Raw genomic sequence first — 23,507 nt, 5'->3', positions numbered from 1 at the left:
CTTCCATTATCCCGAGGACGCCGATCTAGACAAGTGCAGGGAGTGGGTCATGCACGTGGCAGGAAGAGCCTTTAGAAACTTCAAGTCCATGCTGACCAGGTACTACCTGAAGCTAGGCAAGTCACCCTGTGTCAAATACACTATGGTAAAGGAACATCACTGGGAAGAGTTCTGCAAACAAAGAACAACAGAAGAAGCAAAGGCAAAGAGCGCCAAGTTCAGCGCACTCGCGAAGAAGAACCTGCACCCCCACCACTTGGGCATGACTGGGTTTGCTGGTAAGAGGCCCCAGTGGCGGGAGGAAGAAAGGGCTAGAGCTGCCACCGGGCTTCCCGATCTGTACGACGGTCTAGACTTGAGGGCTAAGGACTTCATTTATGCCCGCAAGCCGAAGAAGCTCAAGGAGGGCGCGAGCAAGTTCAATGAGCCGAAGTTCGAGGAGGTGGAGAGGGCTCTCATCCAGGCCGCTAAATCCAAGGACAGCTTCGAGGTTCGCAGGGGCCAGGACTTGCTGACCCTAGCGCTGGGAACCCCCGAGCACCGTGGCCGCGTCCGTGGCATGTCGTCGAAGATGAGCTGGAACTCAGTGGAGTCATGGCAATCCGACGCTGCCACATACCGGTCAAGGCAGAGGTACAAGGAGGGCATCTTTCAGAAGGGCTATGATCAAGGCGTGGCCGAAATGATCAGTCGGTCCATAAAAGAAGCCTTCACGAGCAATGACCCAGATATGGTGTCGATGAGGTCACAGATGCTTCGCCAGGCAGGCGTGGCCGTGCCACAAGTTCCACAAGGGCAGACACAAGGGCAGCCACTGCCGATGATCGAGGATCGCCCAAGGCACCCCGTCGACGACATCCGGCAACCCATGCGCGTCAACCTCAACATCCCGTTCGGCAGGGCGAAAAAGTTGACCGTGGGTGAGGGTTACATGCACCCCAAAGAAGATATCAAAGATTTCAACCAAGACCAGATCCCTGCCAACTATGCTGCCGTGATACTTACATGGTATGCGACCCAATATGAAGAATTTGAAATGGAATATCCAACTGCACAAGGGGTAACGATCCTTGGAGCTGCCATTGGTTCCGAAGTCCTGTGGAACAAGGACGACATAGAGATCATTCTCTCGACGCCGACTTCTACGCCGATGGCGACACCAGCATCACAACCATCCGTTGCCGGATCTTGTCCCCCCGATGATCCGGATCACGGCGACGGCGATGACGAAGGCAATGGCGGGGATGACAAGGGAAGGAAGTCACCCCGAGGCACAAGCCCTCACCCTCGTTCTCCTACTCCAACAACAAGTCCACCCGCACCTCCCGATAGTCCGTCTAAGGGCACAAGCAAAGGACCGGGAGGCACGGAGGAACCGGGGGCAAAGACACCGCCTGCTGCCATTGCGAGCACAAGCCACTGTCCTCCACCGCCGGCGAAGACTAAAGGCGACCAAGGGCATCTCACATACTCACTTGAGTTCGAAAGGTATGGTAGCGGCGAGCATAATTTGCTAATAACTTTTCTTTGCCATAATATGGTACTAACATTTCTATCCCAGGCCAAGATCACCTTTCCATCTATTTCCTGAATCGGATGACTGCCCCGGCCATTACGAGCATGGGAAGTTCATGATAACCAAGGCCCAGCTCGTCGACGAGGAAAGGTGGGAGACAAGGAGGTTTCATCTCTGGTACATGGAAGCGGCAAAAGCTGGCCTACATGGTTTTCTAGTCAAGGTTGTGGCGGAGTACTTCCACTTGCCCGGCAACGATGTAGAACTCCCTGTGGACTTCCACGACATGTACAGACTACTACGGGAACAAGACCTTGACATCGCCCAAGTCACCTTGTTCTCTATGTAAGTGATGAATTGCGAGTTTCACATATCACCTGCCTTTGAATCGGTCAAGACTACTTATATATGCCACGATGGCTTGTCCTTGCAGGTTGATGGCCTATATATCCAAGGAACTAAAACTTGATGTTATCTATCTATCTCCAATGCATATTGCTCAAAGAGTCATCATTGGTTACCACCTAGATGACAATCATCCAACCATGAAAGACTTGACCAAGCGACAGAGAGAGGCGCACAGGAAGAAACTGATGGACAATGAGAAGTTGAACATTTCAAGGTACATACTAGGAGCAATGAAGAAGATCAGGAGAAATGGGTGTATCGTAGCTGCCTACCACTTTGGGTAAGTCGAAGACATGCCTGTAGAGATAAGTGGGTAGCTAGCTAGTATTATTATTTCTCATTGTAACCTGTATTTTGTTTCAATGGCGCAGCCAAGGCCTCGAGGGTCACTGGGTTGCATTTATCATCTACCCTCAGGATGGCAGGGCCTGCGTATTTGATTCGTTGAGAATGCCAAACTTAAAAGGGTACAAGGCCTTTGAAGATTGCCTCAGAGTGTAAGTGACTGAACTGTCTTCTCATATGCGTTCTAATGCCCTGCCTAATACTAGTACATTTCATATAGCGCTTATAAGGAGTACGTGAAGGATCCTGAATGCTATGATCGAAGAACAGAGAATTTTAAGGCTAAGCATAAGAACCGTATCAAAATCAGACGCAACTTTCCGGTAAGTATTTGAAAGGTTTAATTGTGCGTTCTGTTCATAAGCGTTCTAATGCCTGTATTCTAATGCTTGTGTATCGATCATGCAGTGTGCCAAACAACCGGTAGGATCACAAACCTGTGGCTTCTACGTCTGTGAGTACCTGAGGGAGTGCAAGCAGTATAGCAGCAGTTGGAGGGTGCTCAAGAATGGATTGAACTGGTGGAGAGACGTGCAGAGCACCCAACACTCCTTCAAGCAGACAAAGGCGGACATATGTAAGTTTGTCTTAGACAAATGCGTGCTTGAAGGGAGCACGTTCTTCAATGAAAACAGCCAGCTAGCGATTTTACCGGAGTACGAGAGGCTGAGGAAATGGCCCACGATGATGCGTCCGCAAGATTACACCTTAGGGCATGTATAACGACTTCAATATGTAAATGTAATGAATTAACAATGACAAGAACGACTAAGTGAATGTATATATATGTATATTATCTCATGTGTAATGCCTGCATACTTTTTAAGTTTAATTTGTGAAATCTGGATGTGATTTGAATTTGAATTTGAATTTGAATTTAATTATATGGCTGCTGTATTTTTTTTAATTCAGGGAAAAATTTACCGAGGCGGGCAAATGATAATGCCCGCCACGGCTAACGAACATAACCGCGGCGGGCTCTGTACTGTGTCCGCCGTGGTAAAATAATTTACCGCGGCGGGCGGTTCAACGTGACCGCCGTGGTAAAAGTATGTTTACCGCAGCGGGCACGTTACATCGCCCGCCGTGGTAAATCGGTTAACCGCGGCGGGCAAAGCCGCCCGCCGCGGTTAAGCCACGATTTACCGTGGCCTCTAGGCCGCGGCGGACGGCTTTGCCCGCCGCGGAAAATCAAAAACGCCCGCCTCCATAAACGTTTGTGTAGTAGTGAGGTCTCCAACCAAACATGCCCGGGGGCGGCACGCCACCGCGTCATCCGCTCAAGGGCTCCCAGTTAGGTTGCCCTGAACAGGAGTGACTTAAGAGGAAGCTAAGAGGCCCGGGCGGAAACGGCAGCTCGCAACAGAATGCATGCATACATGTCAAGGGCTCCATGGTCCATGCAATGCCATGGCGCGGCGTCGCTGGTTAGTGGCTAACATGGTTACTGGCGCGCGTCGCTGGTTACTGGCTAGGCAGCCGGGCCGGCGGCGGGAAGAGAGGTAGAGGAAGCTAGCGGCAAGAGAAGAAATTAAAACGGCAGCGCGTGGCCAGCTGCGCGGGCAACGTACGTTGTAACTGCAATGGGCATGGGAGCCGTGTGGGTTACAGCCTTACAGGCTTACAAGTCTCTCACGAATTATAGGTGCACGTCGAGATGGATCGGCCGAGCGAGATGGCGTGCGGGCCATTCCAACGCTGCGCCGCAGCTTGTATTGTTTCCGATATTCCGATCTCTCCTTGCGCCATGATGGTCCTCGTGGTTCAAAGCAAAGCACGACTCACCTGTTGGCTTTGGCTCTTGATAGCAGGAGGGGACGCGGGCCCAAGCCCAAGTACGACTGAGGGCCTACACGAGAGAAAAGGGTCCAATTCCCTTTGGTTTCACTTTCACTCTTGCTGGCCCAAATATTTACCCGACCGGTTCTGGGCCGAGGTTACAGGGAGGCTTCGGTTTGGGCTTCCCTGGTAGGGATGCAAGCAGATGCGGGCTAACCTGCAAGCCTGCGAGGCCCGCCTGCAAAAACAGGCTTAGCGGCTCCTGCGGGTTCCTGCTTTCTATGACGTGGGCTTGTGCGGCCAAGTCTGCAACAACTGGTAGTCTTAAGCAGGCCACCTGCATCCGCCGTTGGCCCCTGCATTGCATTCGGCCTGCAAGTATCCGCTAGAGCCCGTCAGGCCGTGTGTTGCCTCGCCGCGTGGCTGCGCCTCTCGTCGTCCATGGCCGTGTACTTGGCCTCCTTGGCGCCGCAGAGCCTGATGCCCCGGAACGGCTCTTGCAGACAGTCGTTCATACACGTTTTTTTAATAATGGATAAAACAAATATCCGGCCTCTACGTGCAAGGACGTACACAGCCCATTATTATAAAGTTTTGAATGAAAAAAAATGAGAAAGCCATAGTCTTATAGATCGATCAGAACGCTAGTTCAAACAATATAAATGTTTCCATCCTTTATTGGATATCTCTAAAGCAATAATTTTCAATTTCTTGCTCATCGTTGAGAGCGCGTCCTTGGCTGTCTCATCACGCTGCAGCTGGGCCCAAGAGCGTAACCAGTACGCTCCTCTGAAAATTACCTGTATAATAGAGTTAGATTTCATTTGATTAAAAACAACATCATTACGGCATCTCCAGATAGCCCAAAACATGGCAGCCACCCCCACCCAAATCAAATTTCTAATCCTTTTATTTTGATTAGTCAGCCAGCTACCAAACATGTGGCTGATTGATCTATGTTGGGTCAAACTAGTAGCAAAAAAGATAATCCTCCAAATCATTTTGGTAAGGGGACAGTCTAGAAACAAATGTTGGATAGTTTTATTCCCATTACAGCAGATGCACTTTTGACTCCCCTTTCAATTTTTCTTAGCGAGGTTGTCTTTGGTTAAGACAACACCCCTTTGCAAGAACCAAAGAAAGATTTTAATTTTTAGAGGATTTTTTATCTTCCAGATCTTCCTATGACGAAAAGATGTTTGTGTATCTATAAGATAGAGATACATTGAGCGGACAGAGAACAAACCTGATTTGGTTAAACTCCATCTGAAGTAATCCGAACCTTCCACCAATGCGACATTTGAGATCCGTGCTACTAAACTAAGCCATTCTGTAAGTTTATTATCCACCAGAGCCCTTCTAAAAGAGATGTTTAGTGGGCTAGTAGTCATCACTTTTGAGACTGTTGCATGAGGTTCCCGCACTATATTATATAAAGATGGATATTTAACTTTCAGAGGCTTATCTCCTACCCATGTGTCGTCCCAAAACCTAGTGTTGGTTCCATCTTTAATATCGAATGAACCATTAGCCAGAACCTCATCTTTGATATGCATGAGGCCTCTCCAAAAATGAGAGTCATTGGGTTTGGCTGCCACCTGAGTTAGGCTCTTGGAGGTTAGGTATTTATTCCGTAAAAGAGATTGCCATATGCCTTCTGTGTTTAGAAGATTAACCAGCCATTTGGCTAGAAGGCATTTATTTTGTAATTGTAAATTTAGGATACCTAATCCTCCTTGGTCCTTTGGACGACAAAGGATGTCCCATCTGGTAAGGCGATATCTATGTTTATCTGAGGAGCCTTGCCAGAAGAACCTTGATCTATAATGATCTAGGTTTTTAATGACCCCCTTAGGGATCTCAAAGAAGGACATCATAAACATAGGTAGGCTGCTTAAGACTGAATTAAGCAGAACTAGTCTACCCCCATATGACAGGTATTTTGCTTTCCAACAAGAGAGTTTCTGTTTGAAACGATCTTCCACCTTTCTCCATTCAGAGTTCAGGAGTTATCTATGGTGCATTGTGATCCCTAGATATCTGAAGGGGTATTCCCTTGCGTTGCATCCAAAGAGACTAGTATAAAAGGATTCCATCTCTTTAGCAGCACCATAGCGGAAGACTTCGCTCTTGTGGAAGTTGATCTTCAGCCCAGATAGCTGTTCAAAAGCGCAAAGCAACAGTTTTAGATTCTGTGCTTGTTCTGGGTCGTGATCAATAAAGATAATCGTGTCATCTGCATATTGTAGTATGGACAAACCATCATCTATAAGGTGGGGAACGACACCTCTTATCTGACCATCGGCTTTTGCTCTGTTAATCAGAAGAGCTAGCATATCAGCAACGATGTTGAATAAGATTGGTGACAATGGATCTCCGTGTCTGAGTCCACGTTTGGTCTGGAAATAGGGTCCAACGTCCTCATTGACTTTGATTCCCACACTTCCTCCGGTGACCATAGTTTCAACCCATCGACACCATTTGGGGGAGAAACCTTTCATTCATAGCATTTGTTGTAGGAAAGACCACTTCACTTTGTCGTATGCCTTTTCAAAATCAATTTTGAAAATGACACCGTCTCTCTTTTTGGTGTGAAGTTCATGGATGGTTTCGTGTAAGATAACGACCCCTTCCATTATGTTCCTTCCTGGCATAAAGGCAGTCTGCGTTGGCCTCACCACCGTTTTAGCTACCATATTAAGCCTATTTGTGCCCACTTTAGTGAATATTTTAAAACTCACATTAAGAACACAAATTGGCCTGTAATGCTGAATTTTTATGGCATTATTCACTTTTGGGATTAAGGTAATAATACCAAAATTCAGACTGTAGAGATCAAGAGCCTCCCTATGCAGTTCAGCAAATAAGGGTACAAGATCATCCTTGATGACTCCCCAGAACACCTGATAAAATTATGCAGGAAAACCATCCGGCCCTGGAGCTTTATTATGCTCCATTTGGAAGACTGCCTCCCTCACTTCAGATTCAGTGAACGGGCTAATGAGGATGTTGTTTTCCTCCGGTGATACCTATGGGATATCCAGGTTTTGGTCTTCCCTAAGGGAGATATCGAAATTATCCGGCTGGCCAAAGAGTTCTTTATAATAAGTCATAATGTGACTTTTGAGATGATCATCACCAATCACAACACCTTGATCATTTTCAAGTTTATAGATATGTTGCTTGCGATGTTTCCCATTGGCGACTAGATGAAAGAACCGAGTATTAGCATCCCCTTCCAAGAGGGTTTTAACTTTGGCTCTCTCATACCATTTTAGTTCCTCTTCTCTCAGAAGGTTAACTAAACGTTCTTTTAGATAATGCTTCAGATTAATCTCTTGATCAGATAAGGGAGAGATCTCAGCTTTCTTATCAAGATTGTCTAAAAGAGCTAACAGAGTCTTTTTTTTCTTTTCGATATGACCCTACCGTGTGTTTGGCCCAACCCCTTAGATATTGTCGGAGTCTGCGGATCTTGAATTGCCAACGTTCAAGAGGGGTTGACCCAGAGCATGGAGATTGCCAAATATTTGCAACCATATCATAAAATCCATCTCGTATCAACCATCCCCTCTCAAATTTGAAAGGACAATTGTGAGTCTGGTGGGTTGAAGCACCTGTGTTAAGCACTAGGGGTGTGTGGTCTGAGATATGCCTATCCCTAGGTTCTACTGTTGTCAATGGGAACATGATTTCCCATTCCGTGCTAACGAGAACTCTATCTAACTTTTCAAAAGTTGGATTATCCCCTGGCCCCGCCCATGTGTATTGACGGCCTGCCATTGTGATCTCCTTAAGATCCAGAGATTCAATAACAACATTAAAAAGATTTGGCCATTTAGGGTCGAAGTCCTCAGAACTCTTATCTTCTGGGCTTCGCATTATGTTGAAATCTCCTCCTATCATATATGGAAGGGTTTCTTTGGAGCACGTGTTGGCGAGTTCTACTAGGAAAGCACTCTTATTCTAGAGTTGTGCTGGCCCATACACCGTATATAGCACAAATTTGAAGTCATTTGATTTGACTCTTAGGGTGAATTTTACATAAAAATCTCCCTCAGCAATAGCTCCAATGTCAAAAACATTCAGGACCACACCTAGCAGGATGCCCCCAGATCTACCATGGGGTGCCATGGTGTGCCAAAGAAAATCATGTCCCCCACAAAGATTTTTGAGAACATGATCCGGGAACGAGTCCCGACCTATTTCGGATAGAGCAATAAAATTAATTTGCTCTTCCTTAACTAATTCAGCCAAAAACCTATGCTTAGCCAAGTCTGCTAGACCTCTGCTATTCTAGAAAACTCCCTTCATTTTATAATAATTTTTGAGGGGGTCTTTGGCTTCTTGGGAAGTTTGCCATTAAAAGTATATTTGGCATTATTATATTTTTTCTTCCGTCGGAGTGGAGAGAGATCTATGATTTGATCATTCTCCTCCTCCAGCAAATTCTCATTTGGATTTCCACTGGCGTGGCTGAGAATTGCATCAATTAGGTCATCCTGCTCATCATCACTCTCAAGATTGGGGAGTTTAGATTTAGCAGAACCTTTTTTTGTATTAGCACATAAAACTAACCTGTCTACCTCTAAGTTTTTGATTGAAACTACATCTGAGGTACCTAGGTTGATGCCTACCCTACCAAGGTTTGATAAAATTTTGGAATCTGGAAAGCTAGTGAAAGAGTTACCTGTGAATTCAAGGTTCTTCTTTGCTGCCAACCATTCAGCCTTTTGTAGGGTATGGGCGTCCGCCAATGCCGCATTCCTAGAGCTGCGACGTGGTGCTTTGATGGGCGCTGCTGTAACTGCAGGCGCCAACTCCCCAACTGCCGAGGTAGAAGTATCCATGGATATGATCACTTTCTCTGTATAAGTCGCAGTCGGTGTCGTAGGTGGTGAGGCTTGATCTATAGCCGCCTGCAGCTCCGCCGGCCCTGCCATGGGCGTCGGTGAGGCCGGTGCAGCCGGTAGGAGGGCTCCAGCGTTGTCTGATCCCGCTGGGAAGTCCATGCCAGCTTGGGGGGTAGGTGCCGGTGAAGGACCCCCCCGAGCCAGCTAGTGCCACTACAACTCCAGGGTCTCCCACCGCAGTCATGGGAGACACGGGTGGGCTGTCTGGTCGGCTCAGAGCTTTGTCCTTGCGATCTTCAGCAATGTCCGGAGCTGGGGAGTGGCTGAGGGAGGCGCTGCCCTCGCCAACACCCTGCGCGGCCACTGGCAGCTCCGAAGGTGGAAGTATGCCACCCCTCTGCGTAGAAGCGTCAGGGAGCAGGCATAGGGGTTCGGTTGATGAAGCACCCCCCACGCCCACCCCCCCCCCCAACTGCCTTGTCTGTCGCGGTTGTCGGAGTAGAGGGCTCCTCGGCCAGTGGATCCACTATCGGGATAGGATAACCCGGCAGTGAGTCACCCGAGGTCGTTGCGGCCATGTCGGACTCCAGCGCGAGAAAGGGGGCAGTAGGTGATGTAGAGCCCCCCAACTCAGCATGATCTGTTGATGTCGCCGGCGAAGACAAGAAAACAGAAGAAGGATTGATTTTGTTAGGTGAATCAACAAGTTTATTATAATCAGCCAATTCTTCAACTGTCAGAGGAGAATAGGTTTTCCTCTTATCCTCGTCTTCTGACTCTAGCATGACTCTGATACTGATCTCATTAATGAGCTGCGTGCATGCCAGATCCAGGGCCTCTTCCACCAAAGCAGCTTGCTTCTGAGGAGGCAAATTCTGTGGAGGTGCTGATGTTTTGTCAGAAGCTTTAGTATTATTCTATGGGTTTTGGGGATTATGAGCTTCCGCATCTTCCATCTCACGGTCGCCCCCATCAAGATCCTTATCACCATCACCCAACAGACCATCATCCTCCGGATCAATTGGATCAATCTGTACAGCTTCATCGGGCTTAAAAAGCAGGCGGTAAATACCACTGCCAACACAAACATCAGCAAACTTTGGGATCTTTTTCACATCAAAAACTGCCACCAGGATACGAACCTGTCCAGTCGCCCGAAGGTGTATCATATCCACCTTCTGTGTGGCCCCAATCATGGTCCCAACTGCCCAAAGTGGAAGAAAAGAACGAAGTGCCCTGGGTACCTTAGTAACTGTCACCCATACCTGCTCCAATAACCTTATGGGTTGAACATCATCAACGAACTCAGCAAATGCGATAGTGCCTTCTTTGTTCCTTGTTGTAAGTGTCCTGATAGCTATCATACGATCTAGCTCTTCCTTGCTTGGAAACGGGACAACAAAAGATTTTGCCCCCAGCTGTTGCGCCTCCCAATCCCAACGCACTGGAATAATCCTAGCCAGTTCAGCTTGTACCAAGTGAGCAGGGACATCACCTGATTCCACTGTAATGAGGGCTGCGACTGACGCCTGAAAAGTGTCCACAATCTGATTGTTTCTTGCTACCTGTATTTGGAAAAAACCCATCCCATCCTCCGCAGCGGCACAGTAGGCGACCGTCGGTTTGGGGCCACGAAGTAGCGGACACCGATTTGTGTAATGTTCTTCGGTACAGATGGAGCACTCCCGTTTCTCAGCCGGTTCCTTCTGCTTCCTCTTGTTGTTGCCTTGTTCATCGACAACCACCCCAGGTTCCACCGTTAAGGTGTTGCCGGCGGTAGGACGGCCACCGTTGTGCTGCTGGCCGGTCCCCCCGTCGGCATCCTCCCGACCACGCGCGGCCACCGATGCGCCGATGGTAGTAGAGGACATCTCCTGCCCATGATCGCCCTGTTGGCCGGCTTGGGGAATCCCCTCCCACGGCCTCGGCCCTCAGCGCCGGCCTGCTGGGTGCATCCTCCAGCAGGTGGTGGAGCGCCGCGACCCCCGCGCCCACGGTATCGGCCTTGATCGTCGCGGCCGCGAACCTGGGAGTTCATACACGTACAGCAGCACACCAAGGAAATCCATATTGCTGCTAGATGGGACGAGGTCAGACGACGGCATGCCCTCGCCCACGGGGACAAAGCTGTGCTATGGGTGGGTGGCGACGTGGGTCGGGTATGATGAGTAGGAAGGAAGGCTCTGTTCGCTTGAACTTATTAGCTTGGTTTATCAATCATGGTACAGTATTTTTCTCTCACAACAAATTAGCGAACAATACTTTTCAGCCTGACTTTTCAGCGAAGCAAACAGGGCCTACGTGAGGTTGTTTGGAGAATTTGAATTGGGAAATCAGCAGTCTGGGGAATGCGTGTGCTACTGCTATACTCGGAGTGGCGGACCGGCATGCAGGCTCCTGCAGGTCTCTCGTTGTTTATTACTGCAAAGCCTAACAGGAGGTGGCGATTAGCAAAGCACGAGTTGGCAGGTCCTGCAGAGCAAGCAGATTCTGGAGGCAGGTGATGCGGTGGCGTGGTGAGCACCTGCAGACAGGCCCGCTTGCATCCCTATTCGCTCGGTTGCCAAGGCCCGACCGAGCAGCGACGAAGCCAGGAATCGACGAAGCCAGGGCTGGCTTCCTCTTCTTCTTCCTCCAGCCCCTCCTTGCCTTCTTCTTCCTCCTCATGACGGTAGCCCGGGCTAAGCCCGGGCTCCATGTAAATCATGGCCGTAGGGGGGGCAGGAGCACGGGTAGCCCCCCGCTGGCTTCGTCGCTGCGGCCGAGTACATGGAGGTCGCCGCATTTGCCTGCCTACCTGCTTGTTCTCTCAGTCGTACACATGCACACATCGAAGACTTGACGATGGGTTTGGATCGTGGAACTGGAAGGCCGAGAGTGTTGGGTTTTGCTGAATCAATCAAGTAATAAGTAAAGTAGGTACAAGCAGTGGCGGATGCACGATGCGGGATAAGGGGGGCTAAAACAATGGAGATGTTAATTTGCATGAAGTTTTAATGATGAAATCAAGCTTTTGCTACAGTGATTAGGCTTAAAATCAAGACATTAGGGGGGCTGGACTCCAGCCCCCCATTTGGATCCGCCACTGGGTACAAGAAGAAAAGGAGATCCAGCTCCAGGTCGGCACGCTAGCACAGGTAATAATACTATACACTCCAGTGCAGCTGAAGCTTAGCTGACTTTCTTTTTATTTGGTACTCAACCACGACTTCCAGGTTTCAAGAAAAGGCAAGGCAATCATTTGTCAACTCCCGAAGCTGACCACGCTGCCTATATACGAGCTCTCGAACCAGACACCATCTGAGCTCGATCGAGCTAGTTGACTTTCCCCAAAAAAAAAAACAATTATAAAATGTCTTGCTTTTCCAACTGAGGAGCTAGACGACTTTGAGCAAGAGCAAATGCTAGTACGTACGTTCGTGCAACTTGCATTGTCAGTTCTGAACTCGGCGCGCACCTTGACTTGTTACCTTGGTATACGTACGTGCGTACGTGGCCACATCCGAGCTACCCACTCGTGGGCTGGCTGCGCGCCACGAATCCACAATTGAGCTTTCCAATTCCAATAAATACTTGGGTCATGTTTAGTTCCGGCCGGATTCGGCGCCGCCGGAAACCTAGGGTACTGTAGTGGCACTGTAGCGCTATAGCATTTTGTTTGTGTTTGGTAATAGTTGTTCAATCGTTGACTAATTAGGCTTAAAACGTTTGTCTCGTAAAGTATAACTAAACTGTGCAATTAGTTTTTGATTTCGTCAACATTTAGTACTCCATGCATGTATCGTAAATTTAATATAATAGAAAATCTTTTTTTTTTTTGCATAGTGCCAAATTGAGGAATCTGGCGAACTAAACGTGGCCTTGGCTTCGGCGCTCCCGTCCCGCCTGCCGGGTGCCGGCCGTGCCACTTGCTCGTGCAGCTCGTGGCCCGTGAGCTGCCAGGCCGGTATGCTGATGCCGCGAGCTCCTCGACTTGGTCTTGGCCTCTTGGGCCTCCGCCTCCGGAGCCCGGATCGCCCGCTACACGAGCAACTTGCCAACTTGTCCCGGCGCGGCCGGTTGCAAGTGCGCAGCGCATCACATCGATCATCTGCAGCTGGTCTGTGGTCTCCGTGCCAATTACTCCCATCTGGGGGTTGGGGGGGCGCTAAACACTTCTTTTACAGTCGCGATCAAGGCCGTTCAGTTCTTCACTGTTATACGATCGTTCGTCGCAAGTGGCAACCGGAAGGCGGCAGCCGCCAGTTTGGGTGCTCAAAGGACCTATGGATTTGTGGTTTTCCGTCCCAGTTTCCCACCCTCTTGGTTGGCCCCCCACGACTCACTCCATACATTTTGTGCAGCCTGGGAGTTGGGACAAGACGATTAAACAAAACTGTTCGTAACTGCATGTCGCTATATTTGTCATGACACCCCTCTAGTTGGTTGACCAGATCAAGGTGGCCTTTAGTTCCCATTGGACCTTGGGCCTTGTTTAGATTGCAAATTTTTGCAATCTAGACACTGTAGCACGTTTCGTTTGTATTTAAAAAACTTTGTCCGATTATGGATTAACTAGGCTCAAAAGATTCGTCTCGTGATTTACAACCAAATTGTGCAATTAGTTATTTTTTATCTATATTTAATGCTCCATACATACGTCCAAAAATTGATGTGATAGAGAGAGAGTGAAAAAACTTAGAATTTGGAGGTGATCTAAACAAGGCCTTGGTGATCACCATTCATAGGTAAAACTGCTTTAAGTCTCGCACGAATTATTTAATTTCTAGCCCCTTTGTAAATTTGAATTTTAGATTATTTTCAGTGTGCTACCGATTTTAGGCCAGCTAGCTACCTATGTCATTCTATCGCACTACACACTGCCCATTTGTTTCCACCGGTGACCAGTTTCTCGTGAAGGCAAAACCTGAACAATAATCATTGTATTGTTCATGAGCTTTCCACACATCTGTATCATCGAATCAATTGACCCATCTCAGGCCTGCTACCTATGACATTCCTATTTCCTAGGCTCCTAGTGTTTGTAATTTAGTTGAGACCGCTTGTTCACCTCGTCTAGTCAGTATCCTTGATCCTACAATTTTCTTCTTCTTTTTTTACCGTAGTGAAATCTAGTTTGAATGTTGATTGAATTCTATATATTTATTTTTCCCATATCTATTTCTATCCATATTGGATTCGTTATTTATTTTTCCTTGTATCTTTTTATAGATAGATTGTTATAATTTAGATCTATAAGGTCAATGTGGTAGTTTTCTTCTACTTGAGAGTTAGGAATTTTTAAAACTTTATTTATTTATAGTAATACACTACATTTTATTTTGGCGTTTGTTTTCTAACATATGGAAATGAAACTACTATATTTTGTAAATTTCATTGTAGAATTTAGGTATTACTACTAATTATATAATTTATATGGACTATGTATTTAGCTACATTAGGCACTTTTCCTCCTAAATTCATTTGAAGACCAAGCAATTAATTTTTCATATTTTGTTATTCAATTTTTGCCTATTTGGTTTTACATGGACATTAAACTTCTGTATTTTTTCTACTCCAACTTGTATGGATCAAATTACTATTTTTTCATACTAATTAGTCCAAAATTACTATTTATTGATTGCATTAGGCATGTAAGCTTCGATTTTTAAGACACCATAATAAAAATCTAGCATTCAAGATCAAAATACTAGTTTTCATTATTTTATTTTATTTTTCCTTAACTTATGTATTATATGGACCATTTATTTCTTTATTTATTTTTCTTCCCAACTTGTATGGAAATCATATTCCTATTTTTTCAAATCTATTACTCCAAATAAATATTTGTTAATTGTATAAGATATGGATTATTTGATTTAACAAAGTCCTTAGATGATTGTAAAATCTAACGGTGTTAGGTTCTTTTATAGCAATGTGACCTGCGCAAGTATCGTGTGTTTAGTTTCGTGCTAACATACTAGCTGACTAGCATAATGATTGTGTGCCCAATTCCTTGTCCGAAATACTAAGTCCTACTTTGTGTTTATCTAGTATATTTGTTTGTTTTGCTTGCGTAAATTTCATCCATATAGTGAACACATACACAAATAGACATACATGATATACGTGGTTTGAGATCACATCCTAGAACTGGACACAGGAAATTGTTTGAATCTTTAGGTGGGTTCAGGAAAGAACTGTGGCACCATTGTTGGGAAAACGTATGGCCCTGAATCGAACACGCCTTAATCTCGATATGCCTACGGTACTCGGTTCCACCATTGTTGGGAAAACGTATGGCCCTGAATCGAACACGCCTTAATCTCGATATGCCTAAGGTACTCGGTTCCGCCTGCTCGCGTGCCATTTTTTTTGTTTCGGATCTACGTGTGTGTGAGTGGATGTGTGTGTCATTTACAAACTGCATCGTATGTCTAATGTCAGGTTGCTAAGTACTCAATCCATCCCAAATTGTAAGACGTTTGACTTTTTTGACATCAAGTTTGACCACTCGTCTTATTCAAAAATTTATGTAAAATATCACTTCTTTCGTCGTGGTTTGGTTTATTAATAAAAATTCTTCAAGAATGACTTAAATTTGACTATATTTGCACAAATTTTTTGAATAAGACGAGTGGTCAAACTTGGGGCCAAAAAAGTCAAACGTCTTACAATTTGGGATGGAGAGAGTAGTATTCATTTCCCAGACCTTTTCTTTACATTACCAGTTTGTATGCTTGATATTTTTTGCCACCTCGCTGTATGTTTTTTCTTACTATATTTGATTAATTTTCTAATTTATCTTGCCTGTTTACCATAGAGTTAGGAATTGTACTCAAAGGTGGTATGTGATGAGGGATCGGTGATTTCCGCGTTTGCCTAGTGTTATTGCTTGTTTGTTTGTCATCCAAATCTGAATGAGTGCCGGAAATGGAGCTTTTGGCTGCAATTTTTCTTCTGGATGGGCTTCAGCAGCCTAGTTATATGTGCTATATGGTTGTTTTTTGTTGCGTCTGAGAAAGTCTAGCATTAATGGAAAATGGTTGTTTGCATATTCACTTTGCTTTGAATGTCAGGTCAAATGCGTATACATCTCTTTAAAAGAGGAAACTTTACATAATATCTGCACAATTGGTTATGAGTTGGATAAATGGGTGTCTTTTTCACTGTAAGTATGCTACCATCCTCCAGCTCCATATATTGGAGTCATATCAATTACATGCACAAACCCAACTGAAAGTATTTACTGTGTAATCATTGTGCCACTTCTGCAATTTGGCTGTGTAATAGCTCTGCATGATGTGTGCCCTGAAGATCAACTAGTATCTTGACATAAATACTTGTGCAGCTTAATGTGTTTTTGACTCACCAAAATGGCTTTAGAATATTCTGGTAGGGATGATTTGATGTTATGTCTAGTTATGGTGCTTTTGCAGCTGACATGTACTATAGTGGTGCATGAACTTGGTAATTTTTTCATCTTGTCTTTGCAATCTCTGGGCATGTTTATATTTAGCTAAAAGATTTTCTAGAGTTTGTCAGTTGCCTGGCTATTAGTGATCTGTCCAACTTGTCATATACTCGTATTAGTGAAACAATAATTTAAAAATAACTATCTTGACTTGAACATTACTTTTTACAGCCAGAAAAGAAGGACGAATGCATGTGCCATTTTTGTGCTTCATATTTGTTAGTGAGCATCATCAGCAAAGCGGCTAGTGAGCACAGAGCAGGAGCAGCAGCAGCAAAAGCCGTGAGCACAGCGCAGTGAGCAGCAGCAGCAAAAGCAGTGAGCAGTAGGCGTGCAACTCAGCTGTATTTTGTTAACAGGGTTGTGGATCTACTGTCGGATCTTGTCTTGTGTAATAAAAATCTGACAGATTTTTCTTTTACCATCTGTCAGTTTTCCATGGCTAATGTGTCAGCTTCTCATTTGTCCAAAATTTGACAGATTTTTTTGTGCTAAAATCTAATATAGATAGACCCAATATATATATATATATATATATATATATATATATATATATATATATATATATGGAACTACCACCTTGTAGTTGGCTATAAAATAACATATTATGTAGCCACTTTGAGTTATAATAATTACTATGTTAATTTACGAGATTATAGTAACTCCTTACTAAGTGGTTTACTATAACATTATGGCAAATATCTCCATGTGTTATAGTAACCCAACTATCGTAAATATGTATTGACATTATCGTAAATTAGTATATAAAATTATCGTAAATAGAGGTGGCTACAAAATAACTTATTTTATAGCTGACTACTGAATATACTCTCCACACACACACACACACATATATATATATATATATATATATATATATATATATATATATATATATATATATATATATATTTGCAGAAATTTACGGTTGCAAAAATACTTTAATACTGTACTATGTTGGCATCCGGCATCCCGGTCACCTTAAACTAAAGGCTGGATGGCATGCCGCTCTGTCTGTCTCCAGCCTCCCTGTCCCAGGCTCCCAGGGGCAGCACCGCCGTCGTGCTGCGAGCGTACTTTTCTCTGTTAGAATCGTGGGTGTACCTTTCTGTGTAACTGTAGATCCGTAGTAAGGCTCATTTGCCCTTCGGAGTTTTACCGCCGCTCCGTTGAACCTCGTCGTCTGAGCCCTGATCCCCACCTTACTTTTTATATGTGCTGTATGACAGAGGTCCATCAACCGTATTAGGGTTGAGCTTCCCGATCATGAAGCAAAGACAAGAACCCAATAGACCGTTGGATTTATTAGTGGAGATCAATTAATATCCCCCACATGAGGAACCGGAACGGAATATGGATGGGGATGGCAAAGGCAAAGCGAGCAAGAGGGCAAGACCCCCGGTGGGCGGTGCCGCGCGTCCGTGTACACTCACGCCTGCACTGCGCGGTGGTGCCCCGTGCGTGGCTGTCGCCGGAGCCGAATCTACGCGCCGGCGCTGGCTGGAAAAACAGGACAGCACTTTTCTTGCCGCCGTGGACGAGCCTCCGGGGATCAGCACATGCAAGGTACTGCCAGGGAATAAATAAAATGTCCGATTTCAACGATCGTGACTTAGCACTAGTTGAGAATGAAAAAAAAGCCGCATATATGCATAATAATGCTTCTGATCCAGATGAGCCAAGACCGACCGCGAGGGACAGCGAGCGGGGGGCCGGGGGTACGGTCATCACCTAAACCACCGCTAACCATCATATCGCGACGCAGGGGTGGCGAACACACACAAAACCGGTGCGGTATATGCGGTTTTGGTTTTGTTGCCTCCCTGACCCTGGGACTGGGACATCTGAATATCTGATCGTGTTTAGTTAGGTGAAATTTGGGAATTTGGCTACCGTAACACTTTCGTTTTTATTTAGCAATTAGTATTCAATTATGGACTAATTAGGCTCAAAACGTTTGTCTCGTGATTTCCAACCAAACTGTACAATTAGTTTTTTTCCGTCAACATTTAATGCTCCATACACGTATCGCAAGATTCGATGTAATGACTACTATAGTACTTTTTAGAAAAACTTTTTGGAACTGAACAAGGGATGCAGCCAGCAAGACATCCGATCTGATCTCATCCCATCCAACCGTATGTATCCGTCTCGCGGGGGCAAAGGGGGAGAAAGAGACAGTCACAGGACCGGGCCTTTAGACCCAGGCCCGGAAAGCCCAACAGAGAGATAAAGAGCAGCAAGTCCAGTCGCGGGCTGGTCAGCGTTGCGATTGTGAATGCACGTACGTGACATGTCGGCTCGCACGCACGTGGCTCCTCCTGCGTCTGACTTGGCGCCCCGGTCTCGGTCCACCTTTGCTGTACGCTTCACCCCCCGCCCGCCACTCCGCGGCTCCGCCAGAGGCCACAACTTCCCTCTGTCGTCCTTCCCGGGTGGGTCCCCCCAAACGCGGTGCGTGAACCCGCCCATCCATGAGACCTTGATCCATCCCCCCTGGCCCTGGACGCCGCGCTCAAAAGCAGCAGCCACCAGCCAGGACAAGCCACCGCGCCCGCACCACCGCACCTACACATCCTCCTCGCTCGCACTGCACGCACACACGCACCACAGTCCGCAGGCAGGCGCCCGGAGGAGCCGGATTGATCAGGGCCGAGGAGGGCAGAGCAGAGCAGCAGTAGCAACGACACTCCACGAGCGATCGTTCGCGCGCGCGCAGCCAGCAGCCAGCAGCCAGCCATGAACTTGAACCGCCTGACGCCGGCGCAGCACGGGGCGATGCGGCCGCCCTCGGGGCAGGCGCAGGGGCTGGCGCGGTACGGCTCCGCGCCAGGCTCGCTCCTGGCCGCCATCGCCGAGTCCGTGACCCGCGGCGACCCCGCGCCGCCGCCACCCGTGAGCCGGTTCTACTCCGCCGAGTCCTCGGGGCTCACCTCCAGCGAGTCCAGCTGCCGCACCGACGGCGGCGGATGCCCGCCTCCCCTCGAGCGTGCGTACGGCGGCTCCGGCGAGATCCGCGTGCCTCCGCCGCCGCCGCAGCAGCAACAGCCGCTGGCGGCGGCCTCCCCGCTGTTCCGCCACAGCAGCTCCCCCGCCGGGCTGCTCTCCCGCCTCATGGCCGACCCGCACGGTACGTATGCTCTCTTCGCCTCGCCGATTCCCCGCTTGCGTACTCCATCCCATCCAGCTCGTGCTTGCTGGCGCACGTCTCGGTCATCGTTTCCGGCTTACAGTAATTAGAAGCACGTTGAATTTGGATCCAAGGTAGGAGTAGACGATAGCTTTTGCCGTTCTTTCGAAAAAAAAAAAGGTAGGAGTAGCAGTAACTACCAGTATTACGTAGAGTACATGACGGTAACTGTAATTATTGCACTTTGAGCTTCAGCTAAGCTACCTAGTGATCCGTACTCAGCGCGGTAACCGTAAATGTTGGTCAAGTCTTTGGTCTCGCTCTCGCCTCGCTGATTTGGGAGGCTGGCATGAGCCCGCTGACCGTAGAATAATACTCCCTCCATTCCAAATTGTAAGTCATTCCAAGAATTTTGGAGAGTCAAACTTTTTCAAGTTTGACTAAAATTATAGAGAGAAACACAAAGATGGATGACATCAAATAGGTATAATATGAAAATATAACTAATGAAGAATCTAATGATACTTACTTGGTATGATAAATATTATTATTTTGTTATATAAATTTGGTCAAACTTGAAAAACTTTGACTCTCCAAGATTCTTGGAATGACTTACAATTTGGGATGGAGGGAGTACTCCTCTCTCCAGCTCTGCCCTCTGCTCGCCCAATCGCGTTGCGTCGTCGTTGCTCAAACGATGGGTGATTAAACAAACAAAACTCCGCCTACTATTTATCGCAAAATCAGTTACTCCTAATTGAGTAGTCTAGTATTGATCACCTCATCGTCGCATACCATTGACTCGTCATTGTGACGCGAGTCGATCACCGCCAGGCACGCATGTGCAGTGCGGGAGTATTCAATGTTCTCGGCTTTAATTTTTTAACAACGGTGCCTCTGCACTTTGGGCTTCGGTAGTGAGTAGTGACAGTTGCAATGCACTGAAATACGGAGGGAGCAGATCAGACCAAGAGTAGTACGCGCGGATTGGTCCCGACCCTCCGATCTTTCGAGTTTCGGAAAGGCGGCCTTTCCCATCCAGGTGCCGGTTTGCAAAAATTTTCGAGATTCTCCGTCATATGGAATCTTTAGACGCATATACCAAGCATTAAATATAAATAAAAAATAAAACTAATTATAAAGTTTAGACAAAATTCACGAGATAAATCTTTTAAGCCTAATTAGACTATGATTAAACACTAATGGTCAAATAACAATAAAGGTGCTACAGTATCATTTTTCAAAAAAATTCGCCTAACAAGTCCCATGTTCGTATATGCTGCCGACGTCCGTGACGTGACGCGACCGTTCGTGGCCGCCCGTCCCGCTGCGATTGCGAATCCGGACGTAGCAACGCCGAACCTGGGCGCAGCTTGTCACCTGTCGCACCGTTCCTCCAACGACTTTTCCACTAGAGTAATAAAGAAGAAGAAAATCGCGAAACCGAATTACTAGACGTCTTGTTGGGTTTGAAAATTCAATTCTACTCCCTCCCTCCAATTATAAGTTGTTTTGACTTTTTTCATCTATTTCGCTGCATATCTAAATATATTATTACATCTAGATACATAATAAAATAGATATAAAAAAACGAATCAATTTATAATTTGAAATAAAAGGAGTAGCATTTTACCGGCACGTAGAACGCGTCAGCAGCATAGCATAAACCGATCGATGGCAACAACCTACTTTCGGGGAACATAACTTGTTTTAGGGCAGCTCCAACAATTAGATTTGAAGGACACTCCCAACCAAGAAACTGATAGTTTCTATCTTCATTAATTAGAGTGTCAACTAAGCAAAAATATGACGTGGCACTACAATTAAAGAAGACAGATGAGGAAATGTTTTCTTAGAGAAGAAACCATGTTTACATGAGATTGGTAGATGATAGAGAAAGAAGACTTGTGATTGATTTAAAAATTATTGTATAGAAACTCTTCATTAAAAATATAGTTTCTACATGTAGTGTATAAGAAAATTAATGAACATGGAAACTATCGGTGGTTTCAGTATTGGGACTGCTCTAAACTAGCTCTAAATATTTTTCTTATATTTTAATAGAAGAGAGAGAAAAGCTAGCGCTTAATTAAGAGCTAAGCTCTTGCACATATTTTAAGGTAATATAAGAATATCTATGTTAAAAGCTATGTGCTAAAAGTTAGCAATATTAAATAAGTTGGCTTAGAGTTAGCGATTGCGGTTGCCCTTATAATGTGGCTGTGGGACAAAGCTGCTTCCTCATGAATCATCATCATTTCGATTCTGAGGAACACAACAGATGGTTGCGAGTTGCGACGATGCACAAGCACAGCTGACGTGTTAATTCTTTCTGATGCAGGAATGGCCGCGACCGGAGGGATGGGGAGCTACTCGCAGGCGGGCACGGACGCCGCGATGGGCCACGGCCACAGGCAGCTCAGCTCGCAGTGGAGCTTCTCCAGGCAGGACCTGCCGCAGATCTCCGAGATGGGGATGATACCCGACATCGGGGAGAGCATCGTCGCCGGCGGTTGCAACAGCTCCAGCGACGGCGGCGGCGGCGCCGCGCAGTCCTCCTCCTATCTGTCCAGGAACTTCTCCGTCAGCTCCTGGGACGACACCAACTCCATCATGTTCTCGTCCCCCAGCAAGAAGCCCAAGGTGGACCCGGCCGATGACATGGTCACCAGCTTCAGCAACGTAGACTCGCAGGTCAGCGCGTGCCCTTGATTCCGCCTCGCCGCGACCCGGCATCATCGATGGTGTGGTTCCATGCTGATGGGGGTATGCTGTTTTTTTTGCTTACTATATGTTTGTCCAGTTCGGCTTGTCCAACTCGTCCTTGGAGATGCCCGGCATGGACGACTACCTCCAGCTGCAGCAGGACTCCGTCGCTTGCAGAGTCCGTGCCAAGCGTGGCTGCGCAACTCACCCGCGGAGCATTGCTGAGAGGGTTAGTTCAGTTCCCAACTCATTTGCTAAAGCACGTATGCAATGGTGCCAGCTTTGATAATGGATGTCAAAACAGAAATCAATTTTGTTCTCCTTGTTGATCGACGTTCAGGAAAGAAGAACAAGGATTAGCAAGAGACTGAAGAAGCTGCAAGATCTTGTGCCCAACATGGACAAGGTAAATTAAGCTTGAAAAATGCAATAAGCCATAGCCATCATCATCCGTAGACTTTTCGTGCGGAATTGCTGAAACCCAAGACTCGCTGAACAGCTGAATCTAGCAGTTCTCGTTGTTTGTGGCTTTCCATTTCATCAGTGTGTTTATTAGTGTTTCTCCTGAATATGCAGCAAACAAATACGTCGGACATGTTGGATCTTGCTGTAGATTACATCAAAGAGCTCAAGGACCAAGTTGAGGTACGCATCGCTTGATGTGCAACGCGCTGCACATTTCACAAGTCCTTCGCTAGATAAATGAACACACAGCCAGCCGGCCCCCATTTTATTTTGACACGTGTAGCTGTAGTCAGCTACTATTCCACTTGTTTTCAAACCAAATTCATATTGGTGACATACCTACAAATAAAAATATACAGTATCTCTTACTATGCTAAAAATGGATCCTTGCAGAAGCTAAAACACGACCAAGCAAACTGTTGTTGCCTAGGCAACAAGAGCTGCTGATGCTGGAGAAGCAGATCGACGGAGGAGGGGTTTTTGTCGTAACAAACAATGCGATTGTCAAACCAGAGTTGTTGCTTCAGAAGATCAGGCTCCAGAACTGCGTGACATGTCGAGCAGCTTCCATGACTCAGCTTCCTCTTTCTTGGTTGTACCATGGATTAGTGACTTATTGTCAACGGCTTCAAGACTAGGAGATGACAAGTAGGCCATCGTAATTTAATTACTGCGACGCGGTGGCTTCTGTGTAAAAAGTCCTCCCTTTCAACGCAATTGGGGTTGTCGCTGATAAAATTATTGTAGGAATATCATGTGTGCTCATGTTTCACCGACCTCATTTTTTGCAGATTACTAGATTTCGACACGACCGTAACTCAGAACCAGTATAAATGAGCACTGAACATTCAT

The 23,507-nt window shown here is 46.4% G+C and overlaps 2 protein-coding genes and 1 pseudogene across 2 annotated transcripts; 2 read left to right on the top strand and 1 right to left on the bottom strand.

The window, feature by feature from the left end:
* Nucleotides 1-262: 262 nt before the first annotated feature.
* Nucleotides 263-2,011, top strand: LOC136455403 (uncharacterized). The gene is made up of 2 exons (XM_066455443.1): nt 263-1,488; nt 1,562-2,011. The coding sequence occupies exons 1-2, from the start codon at nt 263-265 to the stop codon at nt 1,863-1,865; spliced, it is 1,530 nt and encodes a 509-aa protein (XP_066311540.1). The 3' UTR covers nt 1,866-2,011.
* Nucleotides 2,012-4,661: 2,650 nt separating this feature from the next.
* On the bottom strand, nt 4,662-10,809 carry LOC136453701 (uncharacterized; annotated as a pseudogene).
* A 7,962-nt stretch (nt 10,810-18,771) lies between these two features.
* Nucleotides 18,772-23,405, top strand: LOC136450865 (transcription factor bHLH128-like). The gene is made up of 6 exons (XM_066451508.1): nt 18,772-19,484; nt 21,826-22,178; nt 22,288-22,419; nt 22,531-22,596; nt 22,767-22,835; nt 23,049-23,405. The coding sequence occupies exons 1-6, from the start codon at nt 19,094-19,096 to the stop codon at nt 23,100-23,102; spliced, it is 1,065 nt and encodes a 354-aa protein (XP_066307605.1). The 5' UTR covers nt 18,772-19,093; the 3' UTR covers nt 23,103-23,405.
* Nucleotides 23,406-23,507: the final 102 nt, after the last annotated feature.

Source organism: Miscanthus floridulus, chromosome 5, assembly GCF_019320115.1.
Source record: "Miscanthus floridulus cultivar M001 chromosome 5, ASM1932011v1, whole genome shotgun sequence".
In the NCBI taxonomy this organism is placed as follows: domain Eukaryota; kingdom Viridiplantae; phylum Streptophyta; class Magnoliopsida; order Poales; family Poaceae; genus Miscanthus; species Miscanthus floridulus.
The sequence above is the reverse complement of the archived record's forward strand: the minus strand, read 5'-3'. Positions and strand labels throughout refer to the sequence as shown.

Excerpts from the sequence above, each read along its gene's own strand:
- LOC136450865 (XM_066451508.1), top strand. The coding sequence starts at position 19,094 with ATGAACTTGAACCGCCTGACGCCGGCGCAGCACGGGGCGATGCGGCCG. Across the intron at positions 22,420-22,530 it reads CGCGGAGCATTGCTGAGAGG|GAAAGAAGAACAAGGATTAG; the intron begins GTTAGTTCAGTT and ends ATCGACGTTCAG. Across the intron at positions 22,836-23,048 it reads AGCTCAAGGACCAAGTTGAG|AAGCTAAAACACGACCAAGC; the intron begins GTACGCATCGCT and ends GGATCCTTGCAG.
- LOC136455403 (XM_066455443.1), top strand. The coding sequence starts at position 263 with ATGACTGGGTTTGCTGGTAAGAGGCCCCAGTGGCGGGAGGAAGAAAGG. Across the intron at positions 1,489-1,561 it reads TACTCACTTGAGTTCGAAAG|GCCAAGATCACCTTTCCATC; the intron begins GTATGGTAGCGG and ends TTTCTATCCCAG.